At 38.5% G+C, this 12707-nt stretch overlaps 1 protein-coding gene across 7 annotated transcripts in view; it reads right to left on the reverse strand.

Moving 5' to 3' along the window:
• The window catches only part of Kiaa0319l (KIAA0319 like), a 107165-nt gene that overhangs the window by 85800 nt on the left and 8658 nt on the right, over positions 1-12707 (reverse strand). The window contains exon 1 of one of the 7 annotated variants that reach the window (XM_040288368.2): positions 12031-12330. The exons of the other annotated variants lie outside the window; for them this stretch is intronic. Within the exon in view, the coding sequence (XP_040144302.2) occupies positions 12031-12112 (82 nt within the window). The 5' untranslated portion in view covers positions 12113-12330. Of the gene's footprint in view, positions 1-12030; positions 12331-12707 lie in introns of those variants that run through there. 7 annotated transcript variants of the gene reach the window in all.

A 12707-nucleotide genomic window follows, 5' to 3' on the forward strand; every position in this document is an offset into this window, starting at 1 on the left:
ATTTCAGCAGATATGGCCAATAGAAGAAAAGTTTATGTCAATTTATCCATTGAAAATCTCCCTTTTTGGAGCATTATGTAAGTGTCATAAAAAAAATTTTAAATAATAAAAAAAAAAAACACAACCCTGCAGTGGGCTGAACTGGGACATGTGAGGACTCAATACAACTGAGCTTCAAAAACTTAAATATCTCAAACCACTTTTTGCTTATAGCAAATAAAAAGCAGAGCTACAGCTGCTTTCTCATCTGTGTGTAAATGAAAGCAAAACTGTGTGAGTAGTTAGTATTCTTAGAATTTTTGAGAGCCAGATTATGTAAATTAAATCAAAGCCAATCTGTATCTGTACAGAAATACATTTCTCAGGGCTCTTACTCTCTAGACGTTACAGAGCTGTACATCCTCTCTTCCCTCCCTCTGACATAAAAAAGTAAAAAGAACTCTGCAGGTTAAAACCACTTCAGATGAATCTGGAAAAAGGTTCAAAGGAATGAGAATATCTCATGTCTCTCCAGCCTGTTATAGAACAGGGTTCCACTCTTTGCTGCCCCATCGTGCTGCCCCATCACATCTTGGAATTTATTGTGCTTATTTATGTTCTACATCTACCTCCACCTCCATACCGTGAGCTCTCTGATGGTAGGACCTGGGTTTCATTTAACCTGGTACAGTATTTGTTAACCTGAAACACCTGGATATTTATTAGTTATTATTTGAATTAAGTATCCTTGAGAAGATATTTTAAATGCACGTAGCATGTTTAAGGCACTGAATATGAGACAACATTTATAAAGAATCAAGAATCACAAGTATTAGAAAAGCGTATTCCAATTCATCACCCTAATGTAACACTGACACTCGGAGAATTTGGTATTGACATCCATGTATTCTTATTTACTGCAGAGGTTACTTTCAATAGACTTCATTTTTATGACATGTATTCAGATACATAGATCTTTCTCTTATACCTCCATGTTTAAATTGATTGTAATTTACACATTCTACTAACAGAAATAAAAACAGGCGAATTGGTCAAAGCTCCTGACTATCAAATTATTTAGTACAGACTCTTTACTACTGAAACTGGCCTTTTATCTTCATCTGTAAAATGGCAACACTTCTCTGCTGATTCAAAAGTGACATTAATTCTAGGGACGGAGGTAATAACAACACCCAAACATGTCTCAGTGCCTCTCACAAACACATACATTCTCCACAGGCACATCTGAAAACATATCATACAGAGAAAACTTTCACTCTTATCATTCCTTCCCACTAACAGGGCAGCTATGCTGCCAAGGCAGCAACCCCCACATGAAATATGAAAGAGTGGAGGCGAAATAGCTCAATCAAAGCAGCTTGGGGGGAAAAAGGAGGGTATACTTGTCAGAGAAAAAGTCTCTGGGAACAAGTCAGAAAACTTTTGCTTCTGCCTTGACCACACTCAGCAAATAATCCTTCTTAAGGTCTGCTTACCTGAGCTTAGAGGCCAAGCCCTCCCTTGGAACCCTTCAAAGAAGGAGTCATTAAAATTCACCCCGTTATTTGAAAAATGCACTGTGAGAAATGTCAGAGTGCAGCTTATAAGTGCACTCTGGGGAGCACAGCTGAGAGCAATTTTGAAAGCCAAGCAGCTATAACTGATGAAGTAGAGCACACAGGTAGAAGGAAAGCTTGGCACTGCTTCAGCACATGCATGGGGCTGTTTTGCTTCAGGCCAGATGCCCAGACTGACCCAGCAGGATGCAGATTACTCAACTTTCTGAAATGGAATGTAGCTCTTAGCTCCTCTCTACAAGGTTGCTTCATTTATTCTGATTAAGACTCATTCACTCTAGCAGGCTCATTTCCATAAGCCTCCAGCTGACTCAGGCTGCCCTTGGTTAAGGACATAAACACTGAGCTATATATACTTAAAAAAAAAAAAAAAAAAAAGGAGCCATCTCTTAACAGGCAAGATGGCAATTCTCTTAAAACTGTAAACCTGAGTCTGAAATTAAATCTACCAAAGTGAAACCAAATCAATGTAAATACCCCTTCTCCAGGTCTGTTAATACTACTCATTCCCTTTATTACCTAAAAGTGAGAGAATTCATGAGCACACATTTATTTTGAATTCAAATGTGCTGTTGGATTAGAATCAAAGCATAATGTCAAGCCAGTTGGAAGAAAGAGCTTTCCTAAAAATCCTATCATCTGCAGGGAGAATTTAAAAAGGAGAATTGGAGTGAGATACTCTGGGATCCCATCTTTAGGGGTAGTCTTCAGTGGGTAGAGATTCAGACAGGCCTGGCCAGCATTCCTCTCTGCTTTTGTATTTCCTTAGATAATGTCTGTAATGTTTAACTCACCATCCAGGTACATTCACAACTCCTTCTTGTCTTAGGGTATTTTATAGTTTTCCTTTGTGATTGATCAGGGAAATTCAGTACTTATATAATCTGGTGCTTGCCTAATGCTAAGCAGTGGAACTGTTCACTTGAGGGCCTGAGGAACAAACCTGATGCCAAAAAAGACAGAGGCACCCTGATGCAGGAAAGACCTTCAAGTGCTAACTGGCAGGTATATCTAATACCCACCCCTTTTCTCCACAGAAAAGTCTTCACTGGGCTTCTCCAGAAATCTTCACCCTGGCTGATTTTGGGACTGTCAGCAAAAGAGTCTCTACAAAAGAGTTCAATGTAGATAGATAAACATCCTATTTTCGTATTGCCTTATTTTACTTGGCTAGTGGCCAGGAAGAAATCAGCACTCCAGGCGCTCGACACCCCCTTACTGGGTTTTTTTTTTTTTTTGGTTTTTTTTTTTTTTTTTAAGAGAGAGAGAGAGAATTTTTAATATTTATTTTTTAGTTCTCGGCGGACACAACATCTTTGTTGGTATGTGGTGCTGAGGATCGAACCCGGGCCACACGCATGCCAGGCGAGCTACCGCTTGAGTCACATCCCCAGCTCCCCCCTTACTGGTTTTTCATAAACATGTGTCATTATAGTAGTTTGTAGAAATGTGTAAACAAGGTCTCTGGCCTTGAGCTGGGCTTCACAGAGATGTCGACATTTCTGAGATAAGAGATGTCACCAAATGGGCTCCATGGTAACAGCTGGCAGGAGGAGGAAAGAAAGGGGAGAAGAAGCTCTCCCCTTCTCAGGTGTTGTCCCTTGAAGGGATAACTTGCCCCAGTGAAAGAAAAAGCTGCTTTTATGTGAACTTCTGCAGACTGTGAACTTCTGAGCCCCTCCCCTTACATGCTGGGTTTAAAGTTCTCAAACTACCTGAACTCGGGGTTCAGGGGATTGATTGATTATAGCAAAAGTTGTACCCTCTGAACCTGGCTGCAGCCAAATAAAACTGTTTCCTGCTATCTTAGGTGCCTTGCCTCGTCTGTCCCTACAACACACGCTTCCAAATTGGGGGCAAAGGCTGTTGTTACAGTGTTATCTCCAGATAACTACCCTCAATTCTCATTCAAGGATATGGAGTAATTATTAAAGGTGAAAGAGTAAGCTAGACTAAAAGCAAAGCTGGAAACAGGGACTTCATTCTAGTCTACTAACTCTTACCAGAAGGTTACTTCATTGAGACTAGCTTGAGACATCAAATTCCCTCAATTATATTTCTAGAATTCTGCAAGGAAGACTACGTCCCTATGGTCATTTCATTGCCTTAAAACCCTTAAGAGGCCTCAGACTTCTCAGAAGGAAACTTGATACTAACAACATCATTCCTCTGAAACAGAATTTCTGGTCCCTAAGCAAGGCAAAGGTGTCAATAGACAGCAGGCTCCATGAAGCCAGAGACCATATCTGTCTTGTTCTCCACTATATTTCTAATGCTTATAACAATGGGGACATGGGATGGGATTGCGGCTTGGTGGTAAGCACTCACTCACCTAGCACGTGTGAGGTACTGGGTATTAATTATCCTCAGCACTACATAAAAATAAATAAATAAATAATGAAGATATTAAAAAATAATAATAACAGGACACAATAAATATGCTTAGAAGGAAGGAAGGGACTTCACTCTGTAAACTACTACTAACACAAAATCCAAAAGTGCTGTTGACTTGTTCTCGAACAAGGCCTTGCAAAGTGTAAGCACGAAATCAGTGTTGAGGGAAGTGAACCAGGGCAGAGGGCAAGGTGGTGTCATGATAGAACAGAGTCCTCCTCCTCCAGAGGAAAAATTACCTTAGCTAGAGGAAGAAACAAGTGGCCTGACATGTTCCTTAGTGGCAAGTTACTACCATGGAAAATGGACAACACAGTTCACTCTATAACGGGTTTCAATCAATGCTAAGTCTGTAAAACCAAATGAATGGAGGCCAACTTTTTCTGACAATGCAGAAAGGCCAGATGCCTACATTTATTTAATAATGTGGGGACTGAGATTCCACTGGACGGAAGCTTAAGAAACCATTAGAGCCAGGCATGATGGCACACACCTATAATACCAGCAATTCAGGAGGCTAAGGCAAAAGAATCCCAAGTTCAAAGCCTATCTCAGCAATTTAGCAAGATCCTGTGTCAAAAAAAAATTTTTTTTTCCTAGTTGCTCAGTGGTAAAATGCCCCTGGGTTTTTTGTACTAGGAAAAAAACAAAACAAAACAGCAGAGAACCCAAACTTACTGGCCACTGGATCATCCTGAGTTTAGGCAAAATTTTAAACAACTTGGACTTCATGCCATCACATTAAAAAAACTATTGCTAAAATTTGCTGGATTTTATTTATGAACCTGGGAGCAGGCTAAGCCATTTATATTTTATTTATCCTCACAAAAATCCTATTTTATAGATGAAGATACTGATGAAAGTGGGTTTCAACAACACCATCCAGTCTATAAAACTAGGACTCAAGACTCTTGCTTGTTTCACTATTGACCCCACTCTTAGCCACTGTCTATCTCTTATTAGCTGATGAACAGGCAGAATCAAGACCAATTCTTATAATTTCTTTTTGAAACTTATCCAGTTCTGTGCAGATTCAAAAGTAGATATCAGATTTTAACCACATGGGCTGATTTTTGTTAAGGAAGTTCCTGAATGAAGGATCAGAAAAAAAAAATTTATGTATTTGTTTGGGTTTTTTTTGAGAGAGAGAGAATTTTAATATTTATTTTTTAGTTTCGGCGGACACAATATCTTTGTTTTTATGTGGTGCTGACGATCGAACCCGGGCTGCACGCATGCCAGGCGAGCACGCTACCGCTTGAGCCATATCCCCAGCCCAGAAAAAAAATTAAAAGGCAGGCCCTAGGGTATACAAGCATAGCTCAGTAGAAGAACTCTGCTTAGCATACACAGGGGTCTGGTTCAATCTTTTTTTACTTTTATTTTTCAGTACAGGGTATTGAACCCAGGGCACTTAACTACTCACTGAGCCACATCCCCAGTCCTTTTTTTATATTTTATTTAGAGACAGGATCTTGCTGAGTTGCTTAGGGCCTCACTAAATTACCGAGGCTGGCTTTGAACCTCCAATCCTCCTGCCTCAGCCTCCCAAGCCACTGGGATTACAGGTGTGTGCCACCCCGTCTAGCCTGAGTTCAATCCTTAGCACTAAAACAACAGCAAAAAAAGAAAAGAATGTGTGGTGGGGGATGGCAGGAACAGGCCCTCAGATCAAGAGCTAACCATTTGGACTCAAACTTATCAATACTGCTCACTTGAAAATAGATATCTAAACATTAACCTCATAAAGTTCTTGACCATGTTCCTGACAAATTCTATAGAATGTCTTGGATTAGAAGCTGTTCTAATTACTAAAATTTTTATATAATCTCCAAAATAAACCAAAACTATACTTTGGCCTTGAAATGTTATTATGTTTTATAAACTACTCAGCTATCATATTTCCTCCCTTGAGAAATTTCTCAGAAGGGTCAATTTAAAAGAGCTTTTAAATTGAGTTAGGTTTACTGCCAATTATGCCATTTTCTCATCCCTCTTTGTTACACAAGTTAGAAAACACATTTATGTTTGCATAGTTTTTTCTAGAAGACAAAAAGAACTCACCAAAATTATAGTTTTCCAAGATAAAGACTTAAGACAATTGATTGTCTTTTACCAAAGAATACCTAAGCAAGATTTAATTTCATTGGAGAGAGGCTAACTAGGGATTTTGATTGGTCTTATGTCAATTAAATTATGATATAACAAGATCCCACAGATTTCTTCAATGCTAGATAAATTTTAGAATCAAAAAGTTCATATGGTTTGTTAACCACCAGAAAAGTCTACCTTCCCCCAGCTGCCATGTACTCAAGTCATTATCCTACAATCTGAGGAGACAGATTCAGGATTAATAATTTATTATGTTCCTGTACTGCAATATAGTTAAGAATATAGGACAGTTTGGCAGGGGAAAGTTCCTGCTGAAGGCTCATTGCTGTAAGATACATTCCATTAGTCATCTACCTGAAATTAGGTGCCCAGCAGAAACAAGAAGAGCAGGGATATAACGCCATCTAAAAATTCTTCCCAAAATGCTTTTCTCCTGAAGATAAGACCAATACATGCGCAAAAATATATCATTCTCAGCAGGCAGAGCGGGTAATGGGAATTGAAATCACATTCCATGCATGCATGATTTTACCAAGATGAGCCCAACTACCAGGTATAACTATAATGCTCTAATAAAAGTTTAAAAATAAAAAATAAACATAACATATTATTCCCTTAAAGGAAAGACACCGCTTGGCCTGACTGCTTATAACACAGACTACAGCCCTCAGAAGTCCTACCAAAGGCTAAGGCAAAGGAGGAAAGTGAAGTCAGGGCCCATGAGTACCTTCTGGGTGCCAGGTACATTTACCTGTGCACATGGACACAAGTAGGAATAAAAACAAAAGAAAAGGGCAACTTGTAAGGAAAAGATTTCTTGCTTAACCAGGAACTATCTTTGTCCCATCTTCAGTCTGTGACCGGGAGGGGGCTAAGGATGATAATTAATCCTTCCCATCCAAAGTTTGAGACTAATTAAAATATAAAACATGGCAGTTAGGGAAAATGAAGACCAAACTGACTTTTTTTTAGTAAGTGACAGGGTGACTGGAGAACATGGCAGAGATGCGTAATCACTTGGCCTTTCCTAATACTTTCCAATATAGAATTAAACTTACTCAGTTGGGAAAATGTAGGCTGTCCTACCATGGGCAGGGTAGCACACTGCAGGGTGAGAACATTGCAGACCCTGAAAACTGGCCACTCGCTCCACACAAGAGGATTCTTTTCTAACCTCATCAACCAAAAAATCACTCTGCTTGTTTGTGGAGTGAGTCAGAGAAAAGGTGAAGAAAAGAGCAAAAGTTAACTTCCAGGGCTGGGGTTGTGGCTCAGCAGTAGAGCGCTCGCCTAGCATTTGCAAGGCACTGGGTTAGATCCTCAGCACCACATAAAAATAAATAAATAAAATAAAGGTATTGTGTCCAACTACAACTAAAAAAAAATATTAAAAAAAAAAAGGTACCTTCCAAATGTTGTTCCCTCCTGGAGAGAAAGCACCTACTTAATGGGCTGAGACTAAAAGGAGAGAGGAAAGAAGGATGCTCCCTAACACACACGTTCCAATGTAGTGTTCTTTCCAGCATTGTCTTTAGGTTACTCCAAACCTAACCTAGGTTGCTAGATACTAGGGATATAATTCTGAATAAGACAGTTTTTTATGGAGCAGACAGACACATAAACAAGTAATCACAGTAGATTTCTGCTCCCAGCCATGATGGAAGAACTGGCACCACTCACCATCATGCTATAAACAACTACAAAGCTTGATAGAATACTCAAAACAACTGGTTTTAGTCAGAAGAAAACAGAAAATAGAGACTTCAAGGCTACAATCTTTTTTTTTTTTTTTTTTTTTTAGAGAAAGAGAGAGAGAGAGAGAATCTTTTTTGTAGATGGACACAACACAATGCCTTTATTTTTTTAATGTGGTGCTGAGAATCAAACCCAGGTCCCACCCACGCTAGGCGGGCGCTCTACCGCTGAGCCATAATCCCAGCCCAACAAGGCTACAATCTTGAGAAAAGGAAAGCTTGAAGTGAACCTCACAACTGCCCAACTGGCTATTAAAAAACAATTTCCCAACTGTAGCAGAGTAATCCACAACCTAAACAGAAGATTCCCACTGAGCCTCAGAGGCAGAGATATGTGTTTGGCTAGAATTTGAGAGGTGATAAACTAGAGAGTAAGGAGCTATAAAGAGGGGGTCCCAGAATCCAGTGGGAAGGTCTCCGACCAGTCTGAGACCAAATAAGGGCACTGGGCAAGACTGCTTGAGGTTCATTAGATAGCAAATGCTACAGAGCTGAGAGAGACACAGAATTACTAGAAGACAAGCAGTGCTGGAGACAGAAAACGAAGAGCATGTTAGAACTCTCACTCTGCCAGAGTGAAGAAACCACATGAACACCACACCAGTGGAGACACCAGAAAAGACTCACCTTATGAATATGAGCTATACTCTAGAGCAAGCACTCTCTGAACCTCTCCTCATAAAGGAAATCACACACAGTTTAATATGGTGTAACAATAGACAAATGTATAAACATGTGAGAGCTTAATAAGGGGTTCAGGCCAGAGATTTCAGGGCAATCTGAAAGGAGCTTATGTTTACCTGAATCAGAAAATATCAGGCAGGTTGGAGTTATGGCTCAGCAGCAGAGTGCTCCCCTACCTAGCACATGCAAGGCACTGGGCTCAATCCTCAGCACCACATAAAATAAATAAAATAAAGGTATTGTATAAAAAAAAAGAAAATATCAGGCAAAACCAGGTGGTGCATGCCTATAATCCCTATGGCTCGGGAGGGTAAAGAAGGAGAATCCTGAGTTCAAAGCCAGCCTCCGTAACTTAGTGAGGCCCTAAGTAACTCAATGAGACCTTGTCTCTAAATAAAATACAAAAAAAGGGCTGGGGATGTGGCTCAGTGGTTAAGTGCCCCTGGGTTCAATAACTAGTACCAAAAAAAAAAAAGAAAAAGAAAAAGAAAATATCAGGCAGAATGGAATGGCATATGCAGTGGAATGGAGCAAGAAACATAAGATGAACAGTGATTTTTGGATGTGAAGGAAAAAAAAGGAATAAAGAATGACTCAGGAAGTTCTGACTGTAGCTCAGCGGTAGAGGGCTTGTCTAGCATGTAAGGCACTGGGTTGGATCCTCAGAACCACATAAAAATAAATAAATAAATAAATAAAAGTACTGTGTCCTTCTACAACTGGAAAAAAAAAAAAGAATGGCTCAGGAATTTCTACCTCAAAATAAAGTAGAGACGATCTTTCTTTATGTTTATAGAGAATAATAGAGGAGAAAGGAGCAAAAATTCAAGAGATCAGTTCTGATATGCTAACACAAGGGTAGTTGTGAGACATATAGTTAGAGATATGTCACATGCAGGTAGCTAGGTGATTTGGTGCTCAGGAGCAGCTGCAGATCAGGGAGTAGTAAGCAGGAATGAGACTGTAAAGAGAGCACAAAAGAGCAGGACGAGACAGGTTCTGAAACAGAACCCTGAAGAAGGAAACACTGATGGGACACACTGAGAAAGGAGGGAAGGAAAAATAACTAGAAAGGACAGTGCATAAGTTAAAAGGAGAAAAAACAAAAGCATGGAATATCTAAGGCAAGTGAGGAAAGGGTCCCAAGAAAATAGGCAAAGGTGTCCAGTGCAGCATAGATGTTAGGAAAGGTAAAATATGAAAGTGTCCAACCAGGAAGGTCATGATCCCTTGGCAAAATCCAAGGTTTGGGCAGAAGCCAGATCTCACTGGACTCAGAAGAGGAAAGAGAGAGGAGAACAGAGAAAGCAAATATGATCTGCTCTCTCATAAAGTTTCATTGACTAGGAAGACCAAGTCAGAGAATTAGACAGAGGTCTCACAAAGACAGTGCCTACCTCAGAAAATATTTGTTGAGCAAGTAATAAAAAATGAACAAATGAATAAACTAAGAAACCTCTACCTACCTGGTTGGTTCCCTAGTCCTTATCTCTCACTGTGTTAATATGTCAGCAAACTGATATATATTAGTCCCAAGCCAATCTCTGCTTCCTCCATGAAGCCTTCTCTGATTTTCTAACCTTTTAACTTTTTCCACTATAATAAAAATGATAGAAATAATAAGTATTGATGAAGATACAAAGAAAACTGGAACTCTCAATGTAAAACAGAGCATAGAAAACAATTTAAACAAAGTGTTACTACATGATCCAGCAATTCCACTCCTAGGTATATGCTCAGGACTATGAAAAACATGTTCACACAAAAACTTATACAAAAATTTCAGAGTACCATTATCCATAATAGCCAAAAAGTAGCAATACCCCAATATCTGCCAAATGGTGAAAGAACAAATAAATTTGGCATATCCAGACAATAGGATAAATTAGATGTTAAAAGGAATGAAGCACTGATACCTTCTACAACACAGATGAACCCTGAAAACATAAACAAAAGAAGCCAGAAACAAAAGGTTAGTTATGATTTCATTTATATGAAATATCCACAACAAGCAAAACCGCAGTTATAAAGCAGTAATTTCCAGGAGCTGGAGTTGGGGGAATAGGAAGCAACTGGTAATAGGTTCAGGGTTTTTATTTTGGAAATAAGGATGTTGTTCTACAATTAGTGGCATATCTCATAAAAAAAAAAATAACTCTGATCTCTAATTATAAAACACCTAAAGTCTACCCATTTATTTAGAACTACATTTACTGGTTTGTATTGAGTAAAACTATTCTCTTCAGTGAGAGACTCCTTGAAGCCAGAGAACCTCATCAATTTTCTCCTGGGAAATTTCATTAACTTCCTAATGAATACTCTATCTCCAGCCCTAACCTCCCATCTTTTTCCCATCTCCACCACTATCATTCTCCTATACACTAGCAAAACTGACCTAAATATTGACAGGTATAATTAGTACACATTAATATAGTTAATAGCAATATTAAAGTACTATAGAGCATTTGCCTCTAAGAAATAAACAGACAAAATCACTAGAGTATAAAAAGAAAGGGCTGGGCATGCGCAGGGCGCTGGGTTTGATCCTCAGCACCACATAAAAAAAAAAAATTAAAAAAATAAATCTGTTGTGTCCACCGAAAACTGAAAAATAAATATTAAAAAATTCTCTCTAAAAAAAAATACAACTTCATATTTGTTTTTAGTTGATCCTTTTAAAATTTTTAGTTTGGCTGGGCATGGTGGCATATACCTATAATCCCAGCTATTGATAAGCTGAGGCCAGAGGATGACAAGTTCAAAGCCAGCTGCAGCAATTTTGTGAGACACTGTCTCAAAATGAAAAGGGATGGGGATATAACCCAATGGTAGAATGCCCATGGGTTCAATCCCCAGTATGTATGTATGTATGTATAAATAAAATTTTGTTTTTGGCATTTGATTTATATATAAATACATATATATGTGTGTGTGTATGTATATATATATATGTGTATGTATATATATACATGTATGTATATACATACACACATATATACACACATACATATATATAAGCAAATAAATGAAAAAAATTAGTTCTGTGTTACTTGATATAATGTATAAGTAAGAACATACTGCAGTGTATTTTTTACAAAGTATAGTACATAATCAAGATAATTTAAAGACCACTTGCATAAAAAATTAAAACTGAGGCTTCCTTGATATGCAGATGTTAACACAACAAGGAGGGAAGAGAAGAAAAGAAGTTCAGCAGATTAGACAAAAAGGAATGAAGGGAAGGGAGGGGAATAGGAATAGGAAAGATAATAGAATGAATCAGATATGACATTCTTATGTTCATATAGGAACACACCACAGTGAGTCTCCACATCATGTATAACCATAAGAATGAGATACTAATTGTTACAAGTTATACATATACACACACACACACACACACACGCTCATATATATATATATGAAATATGTCAAAACATTCTACTGTCGTGTATATCTAAAAAGAAAAAAAAAAAAAGAGGCTTCTTAGCATGGCAAATAAGATCCTTTATGACCTGACCACCACCTACCTGTTTCAAGCAGCTTTGCTTCATATACTCCAGCATCACTCAACAGCTGGTCATGGTTCTTTTCTATACCAGGCTGCTCCATACTTTATGCCTCTGTTCTCACATACCCATTGCTTGGGAACATTTCTTGAATTCTTCTAATTAAACCTTCAAAACTGCTAAGGCATCGGCCTCTCTGGAAAGGATTCCTCAGATCTTCCCTTCATCTCTAAGCTAAATGCCTTCTCTCTGGTTCCAATAGGACTCTGCAAAGCATCTCTCCATCTTTTCACCCCAGTGACTAGCCTAGGACCAGATTTCAAGTAAGTTCTCAAATAATGTTTCTGAATTGAGTATTTTTTTCCCTCTGTACCCTAAATACACTAACTGTGTAATCTCCTTCCCAAAAGCAGGTCAGGAAGTTTTCATAGCCACTTGTTAGTTTTAGGTCTACATTAGTGTCCTTATTTTAGGTTTCCATGACCTAGCATCTCCCACAAACCTACATGTATACCTCTTCACCTTTCATATATACATATTCTTTCTTTACATATGTTAATCTATTTGTTAAGATTCCACCCCCCCCTTTTTTTTTTTTTTTTTTTTTTGGTACTGGGGATTGAATCCAGAGGAACTTAACTACTAAGCCACATCCCCAGTCCTTTTTTATATTTTATTTAGAGACAGGGTCTCCTGAG

Source organism: Ictidomys tridecemlineatus, chromosome 11 (genome assembly GCF_052094955.1).
Source record: "Ictidomys tridecemlineatus isolate mIctTri1 chromosome 11, mIctTri1.hap1, whole genome shotgun sequence".
NCBI classification, from domain to species: domain Eukaryota; kingdom Metazoa; phylum Chordata; class Mammalia; order Rodentia; family Sciuridae; genus Ictidomys; species Ictidomys tridecemlineatus.